Source organism: Rhyacophila brunnea, unplaced genomic scaffold, assembly GCF_057557595.1.
Source record: "Rhyacophila brunnea isolate RB1 unplaced genomic scaffold, BYU_Rbru_1.0 scaffold_14, whole genome shotgun sequence".
In the NCBI taxonomy this organism is placed as follows: Eukaryota; Metazoa; Arthropoda; class Insecta; order Trichoptera; family Rhyacophilidae; genus Rhyacophila; species Rhyacophila brunnea.
This window is the reverse complement of record NW_028232796.1, coordinates 25,594,958-25,615,351: the sequence shown is the minus strand read 5'-3', so window position 1 is coordinate 25,615,351 and position 20,394 is coordinate 25,594,958. Positions and strand designations below refer to the sequence as shown.

General features: G+C 31.8%; 1 protein-coding gene across 1 annotated transcript; it reads right to left on the bottom strand.

The window, feature by feature from the left end:
* Positions 1-4,636: 4,636 nt before the first annotated feature.
* Positions 4,637-19,691, bottom strand: LOC147075803 (uncharacterized). Its single transcript, XM_085942109.1, has 6 exons — positions 19,577-19,691; positions 17,502-17,700; positions 11,431-11,876; positions 10,644-11,019; positions 9,013-9,261; positions 4,637-5,829 (listed from the first exon to the last, which is right to left on the bottom strand). Exons 2-6 carry the CDS (start codon positions 17,612-17,614, stop codon positions 4,770-4,772), a joined length of 2,244 nt encoding a protein of 747 aa, XP_085798235.1. The 5' UTR covers positions 17,615-17,700; positions 19,577-19,691; the 3' UTR covers positions 4,637-4,769.
* Between the last annotated feature and the right edge of the window lie 703 nt (positions 19,692-20,394).

Here is a 20,394-nt window from a genome sequence, read left to right as displayed (position 1 = left end):
CATACAAGGATCGTGAAAAACTGCTTGTGCAATACATTTGGTATCGTTTTGAGGATTGGTAACTCCACCACCGTTGGCCTGGCATTGTGACCGCCAGCGGTTGAGGAGTTCCTTGGCCTCGGAGCGCTTTCTACGTGCCATCACTTTTATGACCACCAGAAGAGACTACTGAATAAAAACATCAGGGACGCGACAAGCAGTGGTGTTGGGGGTGTTCGACACCCGGGCGGCAGCATTCAGTGGGCATCGAATTATCGATAAAAATATTCTATACACTAAATCTTAGATTTATATAATAAAGTAAGTAGGTACCAGTAGCGAAGGGTGGAGGTAGGCTGTTAAGATCCGGCATAAATAATCCACAATAAACATTGTCAGTCATACATATTTATTTTCATTGAACTAAGTTTACAATTTACAGCTGACGGTGTTGCTTAGTTTTTTAAAATCCATTAAATACTACGAAACCAAGCCATAAATAATAGATAATAGTCAAAAAATAATCGTCTATCTATAAAATATCTAAAATTATGCCATTAACATTAAAACATACATAATTTTGAATATTTTATAGATAGAATAATATTTTTTATCTACTATGGATTGGTTAGGCAGAGCTTAATGAATTTTAAAAAACTAACCAACAACATGTGTAATTTGTATCCTTAATTCAACAAAAACGAAAAAGCATGAATGAAAAAGTGTGCACTAATAATTTGACGAATCTCTCATAACATACTAAAACTATTATGATTTGATTTAGTCTTAGTCCTGTCTTAGTGATTGATTTTTAAAAATTAACTCACACCATCTTAGTAACTGTAGTCATTCAATAAAAACAAATATGAATGACTGGCAAAGTTTAATGTACGCTATTTATGTCGAATCGTAACAGCCTACCTCCACCCTTCGCCACTGGTAGGTACGTTACATTATATGCAGCATACTGTGAAGATTTTCGAAAAGGTGACAAATTGAAGTTGACCAAGAAATGTGTATATTGAAGAATATTCCTATTTTAGAACTTAAAATCTTACTATCTATGTTTCTATATAAAAATTGTGTTTAATTGGCATTAGATATTTTTAAATAGTCGAGTATTTTGTTCTCAACGGAAACCTTATTTATCTAAATAAATATGAATGTGCTGTTTAATAAATTTATAGAAATCCCTACTATAATCCACCAGTATAAGTTGTCCGCTGAGCGAGGGCGCCACATTTGACATATCATTCAATACTTTTTATACTGTGATAAGCTTAGTTCTAAATTCGAACGCTAGACGATTTATGATGGTATATCTATAGTAATATTGACTGCATACCTATTTCTGTTATTTTCGGGGTTTCGTATCTTGGGAATTGTGGTTATGAATATTTAAATTCCCTATTTGGCGCCAATGTCAGGATATTGTGTTTTGATATTAGGGCTAGAACCATGGCTGGCTAGCAGGGCTCTAGCCTGGGGCCTGGGCTTAGGAGGGACCCGGCATGATGGGTCAACCTATTAAGTGAGATATACACAGACCTCAAATTTACTCTAATAGTAAAAAAAAGTCGCCTGTGGAGCTATTTCCCTTAAAGAATATTAATATAAAACATATGTTGTTGTGTGATGCAATTTGATGTGATATGATTATTGATATAATTGAATGAGAATTCACGCGTAGAATTTTATTTAACTGTGTTGTTTCTTGTATAATAAAAGTGGCTATTTATCCAATATGGCGAATGGTCGTTACTTGGATGTTACTTGGTTACCACACAATTGTTGCTATCAGTGCTCCATAGTATGATGCTTAGTGCGGTATGTAGGGGGGTCTGCCAAACATCCTGGCCTGGGTGCCCGCTTCAGGATGTGGGGGCCATGGCTAAAATACACATCACTGCAGATCGACACAGCTCTTAGCCCTTGGTTCTTTGACATAAGCTTTGAATAAATTTTTACATATATAGTTTATATATTATATAAATTATCTATTTAACATTACAAAGACAAAAATTAGAAATTATTCATATGTTTGCTATTATTTATAAGGAGATATTAAGAGTTAATCGAAAAGAGTTAGGCAATCCCTTCGACAGTTTCAAAAATAGGGGGTGGCATTAAATTTTGAATTTGCATCCGGGCAATAACCACCCTTGGCATGGCTGCGAAACTCATCAAATGTATTTAAGAGTAATGAATATACTGAGAGTTGATGTGACCCTGTGGTCCGCTTCTGAAGCTGCAAATAGAAAATTCAAATGTTGTGTTTTCAATGTGTACTGGATTTAAAGCATTGACTGAATTAATTGAGCAAATGGCTGACAATTTTGTAAAGTGTAAAAATCTTCTAACATAGTCCTTCGGGAGTCACCCGTATCTAGATTGTAAAACCAATTAATTATGATTATTGAATTTGAGAATAATTACCATATTATTGTATGTATATTTACATTTTTTTCAGTAACTTTTTGGTGCCCATGTTTTTAATGTATTTGTGTGTAGACATTGGCGGCTCTTTGCTAGATAATTTAGATATTTAGATAATTTAGTCAGTTTTAAATAATTTTATATTATTTTAATTTGCCTTTTCGTTGTACACTTAAAAGACGTATAGCTAATTAGCTTTTTATACATTATAAAAGAAGTGCTATAAATTGTTAGATAGTTAGATTAAAAAGATAGGTACCTACTTACCCTTCAAAAAAAGTTATATTTTCACATCAAACAATCAAAAATATTTAATAAAAACTCCGTAGCTTTTTAGCTTGATTTTTAATTAAACTGTCACTATCAGAAAAAGTGTTGTGTACTGTTATGAAATGGCAGGATCATTTATATATAAACACTTTTTATATTTCCACTGATTTTATTAGAAGGTAACTTTTATGATTGATATAGCAGATTACATTTTAAAGGGTAACATTTATACAATGGTTTAACTGTTTAACACAATGAATGCAGTCAATGTGTTTTAGTCAAAGGTTGTATTTAAACCATAGACTAACATACTATTTAAACTAAACTAAAAAGCTATTTTTGGTTGAGTACTATAATATTACAAAACAAACAATGACATTGCATATGAAACTTTCAGACAACAATAGGAAGTTTGAAATAATAAAAATATAAAAAGGTTAACCAGATAAAAATAATACGGTTGAAACAATGCTTGGTAGGTAAAACAAAACATGCTCGATGAAATCGCGAGGCAATAATAATTAATAACAGAACAACGTTTTATACCTGTTTCCTTTAACACACTGAAAAATGTATTGTTATCTCTTTCTCGGACAATGACGAAAATCTTGCCTATGCTGCGTCAAAACAAATTAAAAAAAAGACTGGCGAAATGTGTGCTTTCTCCGTTTCACATATGGAAAATGAGAGAGAAAGAGAAATATTTAGAAATATTTTATCCCGGCGTATTCCCAAATGACCCAAGGTATAGCGACCGAGCGGATTCCGTTTGTTTGAATTTTATACACACAGTTCGTCCGTCCGTGTGCGTCTCTCGCCTTGACGTGTTAGCCGATAATTATTATAATACATTGTACCTACATCTTAGATTATAACCTACATAGATTGTAAGATGTTTATTTTTGGAGGGTCATTGACCAAATGACCTAATGGACCAGCCGCCATTGTGTGTAGATAAGGCGAAAGACAAGAGAAAAAAAATGTACGTAGGTATACGAAATCAAAATAAAAATCTTCATCATTGAACCATCAGCATAATATCATTATTTTATCGGTTGTGATCTCTAATTTCGAAGTTTAAAATTTCATAAGTTAAAATTAATTTATAAGATAAATATTAGTGAGCAGTGGCGCTTTCAGGTGAATGAATTACAGATTCATAGGCAAAATAATATTAATATAATCCGGTGAAAATATTGTATGTTGGCGAATACAAATAATTAGAAGATCATTGGTACTTTCTACTAAGTGGCCAACTGATCTGCTCCATAGAAAACTGTCATAGAGTAATGGTGGCCACAGCCCCAAATAAACAAAATACGTGATAATACTGATAATAATATTACAATCATTGCAAAACCTTTTTGGTCAAAACAAATCTATTAGTGACATCTCTGTCAAAGCATGAAACTATTTTAGTTACTCACATTTTGTGTAGATGTCATTGCAATCGAAAAACCACAGCTGCCAAAGTCTCTACCAGAGACCTCTAGTGGAAAAATTCGAAGCTTGAATTTGAGACTATCTATTATTATTTTATGGTTGTTTGCTATAATGTATTGTTTTTAAAAACATATTTTTTTACCATAAACTTTTTTAGATATATTGTAAATTATAAATCAATGATAAAATTATTATTATCAGTCTAATTTTATCTTTAATATTTTGCCGATAGATGCCACCATTAAAATCACAGCACCATACACCCTAATTATTGGCCTAATTATTTTTCAATTGTTAGATATTCAATAAAATATTTCATAGAAACACTGGGTTTGTTTATAACATTTATTTAGTTTTTATAAATACAGTCTTAAAACATTATCTAATATAAGAGATCATTTTAATAGTTAAACATTAATAAAATAAACAGAGAACCAATATGAGAAGAAAAAAATCCCTTCTCGTAACTTTACTGTCTGTAAACATCATATTAGGAATTTTATCTAAACTGTGTATAATTTATTATCATTGTGAGTTAACTTTGCCTTTCAGAATAATATACTAGAAAAATAATGTATATTAATTAAAATAAAACAATAAAGATTATAAATAAAAGCATGCAATATTGTTTAGACTTTCTATCAAAATGTAAGATTAAAAGGGTATCTTTCAATCATTTTATTAACATCAATTGTGTTTTTTACTGCTTCACTGCTTACAATAATCAAAAGACAAGTACACCTGGAGGACATTATATAAACCTTTTTTCTATCTTCTGCGTCTAAATCATTGCAGTCAAAATCCTTGTCTTCCACTGCCATCACAACAACCTTAAACTCGAGACCCTTAACACTCAAAAAATGAGGAATCAAAAAGTGGTTTGGCTCTCCACTCAGTATAAAATCTGGAACGTATGCCGTCGCCGAAGGTCTGTAACCATCTTCAACAAAATACGCGGAAATTGCCTCATTTATATTCTCAGGTAGATACATTCTCGTCACAATAAACGGTATAACGCACAGATCGTTAGCTTTAACTCCTTTTGTCGACACTAAATCAATAATGACCTTTACGAGACAATCAAATGTTGGACTGCTATATTTACACGTGTCATTCGATTTAGTATCGCACTGATCCGAATTCACCCAATAGGCTGGCGGTCCACTGATATCATGTCCCAAATCAATCGTCTTCAAGCACATCGACTCCAAATGAGACGGATTTTTAATCGGATTTTTATAAAACTCGCTAAATATTTTATAAACAATACCAGTCGTTCTCATGACCTTTGATAGAATGATATGTGGACATTTCAGAACTTCAGGAGAAAATTTTGGAAGATACAATGCAACTTGGTTAATATCTACTAAAAACCATAAGTCTCCATAATTTTTTTTTGATTTCTTTTTTGAATGGGAAACCATATTATCACTTTTCTCAGTTAAATTTTTTTTTGCTTTGATACAATTCATTTCATATTCACTATCACGATCTGTCAGTCTGCAGTTAGAAATCTTGTTGAAGGTGTTGGCGATTATCTTTTCAGTAAAGGCGAGACATACGGCTTCGCATTCGTCCATGAAGATGTGGCGGTACTTGGATCGATTGTGCTGCATGAACTCATCTCCACTGATGAAGAATCTTTCAGTGTCCACGAAATCTGACAGTCCAAGCTTGGCCAGTTTTTGGCAGAAATCGGCACTGGAATTAAAAAATATAAATAGTTAAATTCAACCACAACTGAACAAATGACTAAAATGTCAAGAGGAATACAGAATGGTTGAGTGTGCAGGCGGCCCTCGACTCTTAAACCTTACACTTTCACACAATTAGCTATTCGTAAATTTCTTAAAATTTCGATTTTTGATGATAATGCAAAAACTGTGCACTTTCATGCAGTCGTTCCTCTCTATAGCGCTCCTCGTCACCTTCCCAACTACGTAAAAGGGTGGTATTCAACTATCTGGTGGTATACAATTTAATAAAGAAAACACCTGATTACTAATATGCCTCGTTAATTTTATTATACCCATTGATAAATAAATATTTTAAAGTACACTTTTTGATGTTTTTTTCACATCCCTCTACTTTCGAACATTCAACATTCGAACACATTTTCAGGAACCAATTACGTGCAAAAGTCGAGGGCTGCCTGTAGTGGCAAAGTGAACCGTTGAAGGTAAGTTGTGTTAGGTATGTAACTAAAAGAAAGTCCTAAGACAGCCATATTCACAAGACTTGAATTTTCATTTTGTTAATCTTCGGTATTTTACTGAACAAAAATCTTATATTTTACCTTTTCATAATAGATAATTTCATGAAAAACAGGCATTAAAATGGATATAAAAAAGGAATACCCAATCGTGATTTGAACTCGGGCAAGAAAAATCTACTGTCTTGGTAGTCCAGCATTTTGTCGAAGGGACTATTTTAGACCGTTATAGGCATGTGGTAGCTAGGGATGTAAAAAGGATCGATACTTTGAGGTATCGATACTTCGATGTGATACTTTTTCTTTCAATGTGACCTCCCTACCCGTAGCATTTCGATATTACGTTTGAATAATTTTTTGTTGATTTCAACCATTTTTATCATAATACTATAAATCAAATTTGACTATGAAGGCAAACTTAACCATTTTAAGTTGTATACCTAGTGAAAGAGGGCAAAATAGTTTGACAAATTTTAAAAGAGCTCAACTGAAAAAAAAACGACTCATTAGGTATTTACCTGCCTAGAAATTATTTTATTATAGGTAGGTAATTGTAATTTATTTTATATCAAGCAACCCCATAAGTAAAATCAAACTATAATAGAATTCTATTCAAATGTAATTATTTATGTAACATTCTTTATATTTGACATACATAATTTGAAAACTTCTCATGCATGTTGTTAAACCAGTTCTATGTATTAAGTGAGTTTTCTCACGCTATGAGTCTATGATCGACAGGCCGCGCAAACAAATTTCACAAGATATCTCATCCGACTTTAAATTCAAATTACTAGCCACTGTCAATTTATTGAATTGCATAATCTGAAAAAATATACACACAGTGACATCTGTATGTATAATTATGAAATACTATGCCACAAATTATCAATATTACAGAGATTTTAGTAAGAGCTTTGCTCTACATTCAACGTGTGTCGTTAAAAATCTGCGGCCTGTCAGTAATATTATGATAGAAAAGGTTAAGATCCGACATAAATAGTGCACACTATACTATATTTTACAAATGGTGGTTAGTTTTTTTTAACCAAATCATAATCGTTACAAAATATTCTTCTATCTATAAAATATCTCAAATAATGCATGGTTTAATGGCATAATTTTAGATATTTTATAGATAAACGTATATTTTTTTTACTATTATCTAATCAAATACGTTTGATTGACAAAGTTTAATGTGCATTTTTTATGTCGGATATTCACAGCTTACATCCAACCTTCACACTTCTGTACATTGGTACCTATAGGAAAAAAATTATCTGAACAGTGTTCCGTGATACAAAAAAAATAATGTTGGAAAATACTGACTTAGTTATTTCAATTATAGTGTATGAATATATTGTTTGTGTTGTATTATAATACAAAGCTCTATCCATGTGAACATAGAAAAAAAACGAATTATCAGCAATCGGGTATGATATTTATTGTTATTTCTTTAATTATAAAAAAGGCGAAATAGAATTATTATACAAAACTGTCGTTAATTTGCATCACAACGTGATTGGATTCTGTTATCAAAATTGATAAGGTAATTTTCGCGGAATATATAATTTATATCTAGTCTACGCTCACTTCTTTTTTCATAGTATGTAACTGTATTAACTGATACCTACTGATAAAATATCCAAAATTAACAAAAGCCTTCATTAATATTATTATTATGAATAACGAATATATTTGTGGATTAGCACTAAAAGGTCATATGTCATTATTTGCCATTTCTGTGCACATTCTATACACAAGGCTACTATCGGCGGCCGTGTCCGGAAACTTGTACGTATGCAGTTCGCCGTATCACACATTTCAACATGAAATGTTGTATCGGAAATATATGACCGTATATTAAGACCGTCTGACACAAAATTCTTGTCTAAATAAAACACGGTCCTTGTCGGTTTACACTTTACAGGGAGCCAACAAATTTTGAAAATAGCCAATATACTTACTGGATTATTTGTTAGGTTAGGTTAGGTTTTATTTTTGAATTCATGAATTTTGCCAAAATCAGCCATGAAAATTGAATTAATGTTCATATTGAATCTAATAAAATTGGAGACCGTATAGTATACAGTCATCTCTTTCCGACAGAAAGCTTACGGCGAATTGTGCCACGGTGAAATGTTTTATGTACAATTTACATGTAACCATCGGCGGCTTTCGAGAATAGTTTATCATATTTATGTATTGAGGCAGTTAATTGTTACAATAAGTTTACTGTCTGAACTATCAAAAAGTACTATATTTTAAAAGTACCTCTCTTAGCTGTGTTAATTTTTACATGACAGTTTAGAGGGCTAACTTATTGTAGCCCTACATAATCCAAGTCATAGTAGATAATAGTAAAAAAAAATTATTTATCTATAAAAAAATATATTTATGCCATTAAACCATACATAATTTTATGTTAGAATAATTAGAATAATTAGAATATGCAAGAATAATTGTTATCGATTATGGCTTGGCTTATTTAGGCAGGGCTTAATGAATTAAAAAAAGCTAATCAACACCATCTGTGATTGTATTCTTAATTCAATGAAAACAAATAAGTATGACTGAAAAAGTGTGCGATATTTTAGGAACATTATAATATACTTATAGCCATAATACCATATAATATATATTTATATATAAATAAATAGACAATGTCTCACCGGATTCCTGGCCAAAAGCAGATAAACAGAGCTCTATTTTTTTCATTTAGCAATCCATACTCGTGCAAATACTTCAATTTCTGGAGGACAAGTAGTGTTTTTCCCGTTCCAGCAGCCCCATGGACTATTGTCGCAGACCCATTGCTCAGAGGTTTGCTGTAAATAAGACTCAACTGCTCCTGCGTCAGTAACGCGATCAAGCCATCGTGAATCTCATTGACGAACACCCCACAGCTCATAACAATAAATCTGTAACATCAAAGCCTATTAATTGATGGGCCAAGATACCAAATAGGATTGAGTGACTAGTAACTAGTGACATCTAGTGATGGAATTACAACACATGCAATTAAATGTAGCCTTTGATACAATTTAATTTAATGAAATCATAACTATTTATCTGAGAGTCAGAATATCTTAATTCCAAAAAGAAAAGAAGAAAGAATATTGGGACCACACCTAAATAAAATTTCATATAAAATAAAAAAAAATTCTATTGATCTTATATTGATATTTATCGATTTGATATAAATAAAAAGGATTTATACACATTAATATTTTTATTAAAATCGATGTTTTTTAAAATAAATATAAAAAATATTAAAACTACGAATTAGTCAAAAATCTCTCAGGTATAGCATAGAAAACTTAATAATCTAAATATTAATAATAAATATGACCATAAAATATATTTAATAATAAGATGGAGTCCTTTGACAAATTCACATTATATAACATTTTTTTACAATTAATTGTAAGTTTATCTTTGACCTAAAATAAAAAATATTTTTCTTTTTAATGTTTTCAGAGACATATTTATTAATTAATATAGTTGAAATTGTAAATTATCAAAAAAAAGTCTCAAATTGCAAGCTTCGTATTTTTCTGCTAGGTGCCTCTGCTGGTATAATGATCGCCCTTAAGATGAGTTAATTGTTTCGATATCAATAAATACCTAATACATACAACCAAAAATTAATCCTATAGGTACATAAGTAATTTGGTCATGGCTTAAATATCATATTATGTTACATTTTAGTTCATTGGTAAAATAATATGTTAAGGTAGGTACAAGAGTCCAGCATATTGATTTCCAATGAAATTAGTGTAATACCTCGTTTAGACGCGCATGGATTTACTGCTGTCAGTACGTATTGTCTCGGCCATAACAAAAAAAAAATGCACGTGTAAACATGTATTATCGTGCAAATTGCAAGATTGCATGCATGTATTAAAAAAGTTCAGAAGCTTCAGAATTTTCACGTGACGAATAGAACGATAGTAGTGAACCTGCCGGTAAAAAAACAAACTACACCCCGCAGAAACTCATTTTGAGGTTAACTGATTTTCACGACCTGAGCATAAAATGACAAAGCCGTGTCTCGCTTACTCTTGAAGAATGCGATTGGTGAGAGAGTCAGCACTTTTACGTGTAGACAGTTATAATCGCGATGGTTTAAAATACACACTATTGGTGCAAGTACTTCCATGCACGTGTACAAGCGCTATAATATTCTAGCTTTATTAGGTATGTGAAATTAGTGATGTAGGGATAACACTTGTCTGTATGCGCGCATGATGACTACTAGAATTGGATTTATTAAATAAAATAGTATGCATTTCATAAATACCTTTTAAACAATATGTTGAACTGTTCTTTATCCACAGACTCCCCACCCAGAACTGTTGTATAGAACCAATCATTGAAGACTTCTTGATTTGAAATCGTGTCACAGAATACATGTTTTCCATTTTCAGCTGTCCATCTCCTAGTCTTCTCGCCGAGTGGATTCTTGGTCCACATAGTCAAGTATGGCCAAAACAGATATGAATGGATTTTCTCTTTAGGGATCTTGCAGGAACCGGTAAGAATCGTTTCGTGATCACTCAGCTGATGGAGGCCACACCTTTTATTGTTTTTGATGGCGTCTGGTTTGCTGAGTATCCTACCGGAATCTGGATCATCGCATGTCGATTTAACCTCAATTAAGGTGATGTAATATTTACCTAAAATGTAGTCAAATTCTTTATGAATACCCATATGCATTGAGTTCAAGAATTCGTCCAGGCTTAAACAGGACAGAGAATAGAATTTCCAAAATGAGGAAAATATTATCCTCACTACGAATCCTAATACCTTATGCGGCTTATGCTTACTAATATAGTACAATGAGATAATGAAATTGCCTATTCTTCAAGCTAACCGGCGTTCTGAAAGCCCGCTAAATACTATCTATAGAGAGTATACAGTGAAGCTACGGGATGATGGTTTGACCTGGAATGATGCAAAGACTGGCGAGCAACAGGGATTCTTGGAGGCGCCTCTTAGTGTCCATATGCTCCAACTAAGGGGCGAATATGGCCGAAGAAATTCCTTGCTCCATCATTATTACAAAGTCAATAATGTTTAATATTTACCTTCAAATATATTAAACACAACAAAGTCGTGTTCCTTCATTCTGAGTTTGGGCACAGAGTCATTACTTTGGGGGACCTTCTTCGGGGGAGGATTAACTTCATCGTTGGATTGCTCAGCAATAATTGTATCTTCATTCTTCTTTGCTATCTTTTTCTTCGGGTTTGACTTTTTCTCTGGATCTATACTATCGTCTTTGTTATTATTGTTTAGTTTCTGTTTTTTGTCAGGGTCTTTCTCAATCATTCCGGCATAGCAGGCGCCCTGGAAACAGGCTTGCCATAATGGCCCGGTGCTGTTTGGCGGACAGACGATCCCGCAGAGTCTGGTAAGCGTATCTTTCTCGGCCTGCGAAGCCTGGACTTTACCTTTTGGGACGAAAACTTGAGGGATCGAATAATTTGCTGTTGACCCCTTTGTAGGCATAGGAAACTCTCTGAACATGTAACTGAAATAATACAAATGAATTCTTCTTGAAACACGTAAAAATGGAATTAACCAGTCAAGTATTAAAAATTCACAACTAACCTAGAGACTCAGATTAGAAGGAAAACGAAAGTCTGGGTGATGTTATATTATAAAGTAGCTGGATTGATTTGGAAGGATTTACAATCTTTGGGTGCATCAACACGAAGTAAGCTAGCCCACCAGAGAAACATGGATACGTCTCTTGGACATGGTCAAGTAGGTGTAGGTCTAGTAATGTGATGGTGGAATAAGATCACATGAACTCACACAGATACTAACAAGCCACAAAGCACTAATAGATTAACTAAACAGATTCAAACTGAAGGATGATGACTGACTCAAACAGTGTGACATTATAATTATATTCAGACGTAACTGCATCTCGTATTAAAATTTGTCGTAATTAAGTATGACTCCTTTAGCATAGTGAACTATGTGCGTGGACGCGAAACCCGAGAGATGCAGGTTCTTTTTTATGGTACATTCTTAAATCATGTGAATTTATCGATGAATAAAAGAAATAGGTAGTTAATTAAAAATTATTAGCAATTCAAGTAAGTTACAACAGAAAATATTGGAGAGATCCGTGACGTCGGTTAGTTATACAAGTAATAAATGCTTTGATTTAGAATACAAAAATAGTGAGTTATTATGAGCAGGTATCAATAAGGCCAATAGTTAAAGTTTGTCGCAATTAAGCATGACAGCTGTAGCATAGTGGTAATGCACAGGGCGCGAAACCCAAGAGACGTAGGTTCGATTCCTGCCGGGTGTCTTACTTTTTTCGAAAAAGATTTTTTCAATTCGCTATATTTTCCCATAAGTGTTTTCAGAATTATGTATATTTAAAAAAAGAATGGTTATGGTTATATTATAAATAAAATGAGTATGAAAAATAATGCTTTTACACTCTATTATACACGAGTATATAAATTGAATTAAAGGAAGAAAATTAATAGTAGTGTGAATTTAAGTTGCCTAGATAATATCACTTGTACTATATTTTATAATCCATGAAAAAATCAATCTCCAGAAAAAATAATATTGTTTGGAACAATTGAATAAATATCATTGTGCAGTCAATTAACAGCTAACCGCAATGATTAGTCAGGAAAATTAAAAGGGGGCTTCCAAATACATAGTTCAAAACAGTCATACAGTTGTTAAATTATATTACAATCTAAAAAAAGATAAATATGTATGTATTTATCACAAATATAGAATATTACTCAACGAACATAAATTCATAAAAGCAATTTGCCAAATACTAAATTAGTATAACCTTATTAATACTGCTGTACCTATGTGTTGTTGTATGGAAAAATAAGTCTACTTACGCGAATAAATTTAATTAAATGCAATCAAAAATCTTTTTGTAATTTATACAAAGTAATAAACATTTGAATGCATGGATTTATTTTGATTGATCGTATAGCAGTAGCGAAGGGTGGAGGTAGGCTGTTAAGATCAGCTTGAAACATTGTCAGTCATACGTATTTGTTTTTATTGAACTAAGACTACAATTTTACAGATGGAATTGGTTAGTTTTTCAAAATCAATTAAACCCTGCCTAAACCAAACACATGGTGGAAACCCAAGAATCTATCATGTTAAAAAACAACCATGAGAGTCTCAAACGAGGATTTACGTGTTTGCTAATTAAGTTAGGGCCGCATTCTGGCAGAATTCTTTCTCAAAATAAATTGCATCCTTCTCAGTTATAAAATTATTATTTATATTACCTACGTATGTATATAATATATAATAATATATTGATAAATTATCTTATTATTAACTATACCAAGATTTTTTTTATAATACAGCAGGTATAATAATATATTTGAATGTGCCATAAAACAAATTTTTCCCTAGTGTGCCTTCACACAGTAGAAACTCTTCTCTCTTTAGACACATTAGCTGTTATTATCAGCGCATCTATTCTATACACAAGACTGCTTTCGGCCACTACAACGGCTAAATAGGGTAGGTTTGTATCGAATTATTAGCACTTATAATAACAATTACAATAAGTTAGCCGTCTGAACTGTCAAAACTGCCCACCTCGGTCTAAATTTTACCACAGCCAAAAGAGGTGCAGTTAAAACAAAGCATTGTAACAATTACAACTAACTTATTATAATTATTGTTACAATAAGTGCTAATAATGCAATACAAACCTACCCTATTTAGCCATTGTAGCGGCCGAAAGCAGTCTTGTGTATAGAATAGATGCGCTGATAATAAATAACAGCTAATGTGACTAAAGAGAGAAGAGTGTCTACTGTGTGAAGGCACACTAGGGAAAGATTTGTTTTATGGCACATTCAAATATATTATACCTGCTGTATTATAAAAAAAATCTTGGTATAGTTAATAATAAGATAATTTATCAATATATTATTATTATATACATTATGTAGGTTTTATAAATAATAATTTTATTAATAAGAAGGATGCATGATAGATCAGATACGCAGAGCTATTATAACTCTCGTTTTTCAAAAGATTCGGTTTCGGGTCCTGTTCATAAAAATTGTAAATCCGGTATCAGTTCTGAAATAATTAAGGGGTGATAAGGCTCAGTTCCGGTTCCACTTTCAGCTCATACTATCACTCATGTAAAATATTTTTTAATTCAAAATTTCCTTTATAGAAAACGTTTGTGAATCCCTAAGTTACCTCTGAAATTCCCAGTTTCGAGAACTTTCCACGAATATATCTGACTGTTTTTTTTTTGTTGATTGATTAACCACAATGTCGGTAAAAATATCCTGATAAACTTATTGTTAAAAGAATGCTCACTTACTAACAAAATTATATGGGTAAACTAGTAAGTATGACGTAATGCAATTCATGTGACAGTGTTTTGTTTTTTTTTAAATGTCAAATAAAAATAATCAAGTAGATGCAAGAAAAAAAACACAACTGACTTTTTGGCTATCATGAATAATTTAATTAAAATAAACAACAATTGCATTATGCAATTTATTTCCATACTCTGTAAAAAGTACCTTTAAAGATTAGACCCGAAGCACCGATTGATTTTAGGCACACAACTGACACAACGATAAAAATAAAATAAATACCATAAACTCTAACTACCAACCTACCTAGTAAAAATAACAATGTAGGTACGTATCTACTTATCTCAACCATATCTAATAATTATAGTCAGTCAGCAGAAAATAAATTGTAGAATAAACAATTTTAATTTTAATTACGTTAACTGAATCTAATGAGGAATATATTATGTCCTACCTACAAAATCAAAGAATTAAAGCAAAATATATGTCAACATAATATATGGGCCATGGCCCCCACATCTTGAAGCGAGCCCCCAAGCTACAATATTCAGCATGCCCCCTACCTATCGCCAATGTTAAAGGCAGTGTGACGATCCACAGTTGTTTTTGTATTGAATTTTACTTAAATTATGAAGTTGTCGAATTCGACAAACAATAATCAAAAATTGCATCGCATAAGCACATATTTTTTAATGTTACTATTATTGATATGAAATAGTGACATTTTTTATAATTAGTGCAATTTTGTGATGTATGTTTATCTCACTTGGCTGGACGCTCTGCCACACCGGTCCTACAGGCTAGAGCCTTGTCAGCCGCCCGCCCCCCCTTGTGGGGCCATGATATGGATTCTTTATGAGTTCAAGAACTACGATATATGACCAATGATATGCAGTATTCTTTCGAAATCTCAATAGAATGGTTCAGTATCATAATACCTATTACAGGTTTCTACAAAAATGTAATTATAATATACAAGAAATTAACCGTGACATTAAGCTGTAATATTTTAAAGGGCACTATTATAATGAAATGGTTTTATGAACACTAAAAAAACCGTCTGCGGCGCAATTTTCGTTCATTTTATTAAACATTGTAGTAAACCAATATAAATATTTTGAAGGCAATATAAATGAAGTATTCAAATAATTTCTTTTCGTGTATATTTCTAATTAACGCTTTCGCTGCTGAAGAGATAATGACATTTTAATTTCCCCTTTTAAAATGCACGTTAATTACATCGATCGGCCGCCTAGTCATTACGCGCCGTGTGCGTCTTCCGCGTCCAAAGTATTAAACATATTTTTATATTGGGAGTGGCGGCAATTTTAGGTTGGCACCGAGGTGACAACTACTCTTGGCACGGCCCTGGTACTTAGGTAGCGAATATTTTGATAAGAATTTTGCTACAGTTGCGTATGGAGAATAAATGCCAGTAAAAACGCCACTTCGTATGAGCCTACTATTTGGTAGTTATTGCTAACAGATATATACATACATCCAACTCACAACAAATATGAAAAATAGTTGATGACGTTTCTCATTGTATTAATTGAAAGTGTCCCTCGAAACGGGGTCTATATACAAAAACTAAATTTTACAGGAGAACGGAAAACAAAATAAACAACAAGAATTCAAGTGATTTATATTACCTACCTATCATTTTAAGGCAATTAATGTGAATGATTAAAAATATAACCATACACCACTGAAATTCTTGATATTTATGTATTTCCTCTCTCCTGAAAATTTTGATTGTTTCATATATACCCCTTTTCGAGGGACACCTTAAATTATCGCAGCAATCAAAACAAGTATCCGATGAAAAATTATCGGCGGCGATGTTAATTGACGCGGATGATACAATCGATTCGTCAAAAGAGTTAAAACTCGTAAAAATGCATTTTTGAGTATAAAATATTACCCAAAGCATAATAAAATCGTTGAAACTAACATCGAATGTAGAGATGAAAATGTTATTTCAAATTCTGTAGTTTCGGGCAAAATTGCTTAATTCAGTTTGGTTGCTGCTGAAATAATCGGTTTTGAAATAAATCACAGTTTTCAAAATACTCTCACTTAGAAGTTAATTGGTGTATCTTTTTTTATTTCTTTTACATTATTTGTAATTAAGTTTTTGATATTGTGATATACCTACCTGTTCAATGTTTTCAATAAGTAATTTTACTTAGAGTTAAAAATGATTTTCTCGATTTAATCTAATTACAAATTAAAATATCAATTTATTTTGCTTACATGTGACAAAATATACGATACACAAAAATAACACAATTATTTACACACATTAAAATCTTAATTTCGTAAAAACGCTACTTAAGAACTTTTACCCTGCTCCTGCTACCACATAATTTATAAAACAAAACAATTACATGTAAATTGTAAGTACTATTACATTTCACCGTAAGCTGTTTACCGCTAAAAAAATGGCCGTATATCATTGAGATCAAAATGTTGTTCGTGGAGCATTGCAGACAGTAATATTCAAATTTTATTAGAATATTAATTTGATACGTATGTACGACTTGATATTTACGAGCACCTACTAAAATTTATATAAATATTTACGTTGTGGTTGAACATATTTCTAATTTGCTTACATATTTATTTCGGTCTTTCTCTTGTATTCCAGTATTATGTATTTTTGAGTATTTCGTTTAGATATGAAATTGATCTCAATACTATAGGACAATCTGTTTCCAATACAACACCACAAAATACGCCAAAAGGACACGGTAAATATTAATGAGTTAAGTAGTTAAAAATAGTGTTTTTTTACTCACTCGTTTAATCCTTCGTCAATTGGTACTCCTGTGTTATAATCTCCACTATATACTTTGTTTGCCGGCAAGTAAATACGCTCCGCGCGCATTTTGTTTTGGGGATCCATATTCATTTTTGCGACGAAAAATGTACCAATAATTAATCATTCATCTGATGAGCTCATTATTCCGATGTTGATAAACCGCACGTATTACAAATCTAATTAAAAACAAAAAATAACCATTTTTAGTCAAGTTAATTAATATGTGTAATGCTTACAAAATTTCAATTTGTTTATTCAAATTTGAAATAAGAACAAAAAATATCGCTTTTTTTAATTATTCACAAAAATGCATTGAGTACATAGATTCATTTGATAGCTCATTGTTTATTATTCAAATTTGACATACGAACAAAAAATGATCTCACAGACCTGCAAACTTATCTAAAGAATGGCCAAAAATGGAACTACGAACCACCATAGGACGCCATTTTGAAAATGTCATTCGAATGTGAGATTTTATCAAGTTACGAGTCTTGATTGGGTAGTTTTCGACAATGGCTCCCCAATCCCATTCTTCAGATAAGTTTGCAGGTCTGTAATTACATTATAGTGGTACAATATTATTGTGTATGGACCCACGAAGATCGAATTTATTATGAATTTCGAGCTATGTCTGAAAATTGTGTAGACTTTGTAGGAAATATGTATTTTTTGTAATAATTATTTCGTATCTTTTTACGTCATAAAAATCAGAATTTCAATCTCATAAAATAGGTATTATTATAATTGTCGTTATTTGAACTCGACAACAAAGCCACATCTTTGTATATCATATTATTTTTGTGTTTTTAGCAGCTTTTTCAATTATTAAAGTGCATGTAATCTTCATTTTATGTTTGATAATAATACATTTTATAAGATGAAAACAGTGTATTATAATGATATATGCATCATTCCTACAAAGTCTACAGATTATTCAGAATGAGCCCCCAAATAGACTTAAACTCTTAGCGCTCAACCCATGTTCAACCATAATAAAACACCTGAATCCGGGTTGAGGCGCCCAGTTCCAAAACTAGCTTTATTCCCTTTTGCTAATTATGAGAAAAACCACGAAAACGAATATTTCTATTTCATTTCACTGTCTATATTCATGATATTTATACATAACATCAAAGTAAGATGCTTTTTATTGAAGCTAATTTTGAAAAATATCAAAAAGTTATAGATTTTTTTTTAAATTCAAACTAACATGTTTCACTTTACGGCAGTGATGCCAACCGTACTATAATTATAGTACAATACTATAATTTTAATTCTGCGACAAATGTTAAATACTATAATTTTACGCCAAATATAGGTACCGAAATACTATAATTTTAAAGGATTCAAGACGAAAAATGTTCCTGTACTATATATTTTTTCAGAAATACTATAACTTTTACGCCTTTGTCCTATAATCAGCATAGAAAAGGTGGCAACACTGCTTTACGGTCAATTACCTATATTAATAATTAAGATACTGTCCTAACTATCATTTATTCGAAAAACTACACTATCTGAAGTGTTGATTTTTCACTGAAAGTATTTAAATATGTTATAATACAAAGTAATTTTACATTTAAAACAAAATTAATTCGTTTATACTCAAAATACTTCAGGAAACAACTAAAAAATCTAAATATCTGTTTTGAACTTGTATCAAAACTTATTTTTAAAAATAAACACTCTTGTACACCTAAAATTATACTTTTATTGTAAATAATGGTAAATTAAATATGATTTAAACCGTGACGCCATAAAATGGTTTTTGAACGCTATGAATTTTAAAAAAACTAGTAAGTAATAAATACGAGTACCATTTCCATGAATGAAAAAAAAATAATATTATATCCGGTAAGTATTATATTATTATATCGTATTTTTCTCAAATATTATACAAATAACTGCTTTACAACTAGGCGCCTCAATTCGAATATTCGAACACTTTACGTTATTTAAATTTGAATTAAGAATAAAAAAAACACTTTTTTATTATTTAGCAATTACACATAATATATAAATTAAATTAACAAAATATAATATTATTACCACAGAAAGTAAACTTTATCGCGTATTATTTGGTTAAAATAAAAATAGAACTAAGGATATTTAATTATTATCACGCAAGAGGAGAACAGTCCACGGGCAATGTTTATTATGCACTGATTCAAGAATCAAGACAACCATTTTATTTGACATCACTTTTTAAAAATTGCAGCATTATTCATACATTCTCCTACGCATCGACAGTAAACCAAAATCGCTTATCTATATTATGATTCTGTTCAGCCGACGCACGTAGACGAATTTTCTCTGCGTCCTAACGGTTTGTAGGGTTTGTAATCCCGGTATTCTGAAATCGGGGATCCCCTATCGATTTCTTGATCCCGGGATTGAATGAATAAAACCCCCAAATTAACATTTCGTTTGTGAAAAATATAATATACAGTCGTACTTGGTTATTACGAGTAAGATCGTACCGACTGAATTTGCTCGTTATAAGCATTACTCGTTATATTTCATTTTTCGCGCCACGTTTTATTTAAGCATATGACATAAAAAATTTAAAACCATCGTAAAAATCCCTGAAACAAGGCATGGCATTCATAAACTTCAAAAGAAGTTGTTTATTGTGTTGAAGTGCTGAGCAGCCGGCGCTGGTAGGTACCTACTGACTTCACTAAGCTTGCATTCACAGAAAAGAAAATATTTCTGAGTTCCCTGCTTGCATTGCATTGCTTTACATACAATTTCAACCATATGCGTGGATACTTTTTCAATGTTGCCGGCGAAACACCAATTAGGTACTTAGACACTTAACTAGTGTCATAAACGTAATCCGATCCCGGCGGCATCGGTCTAGTTAA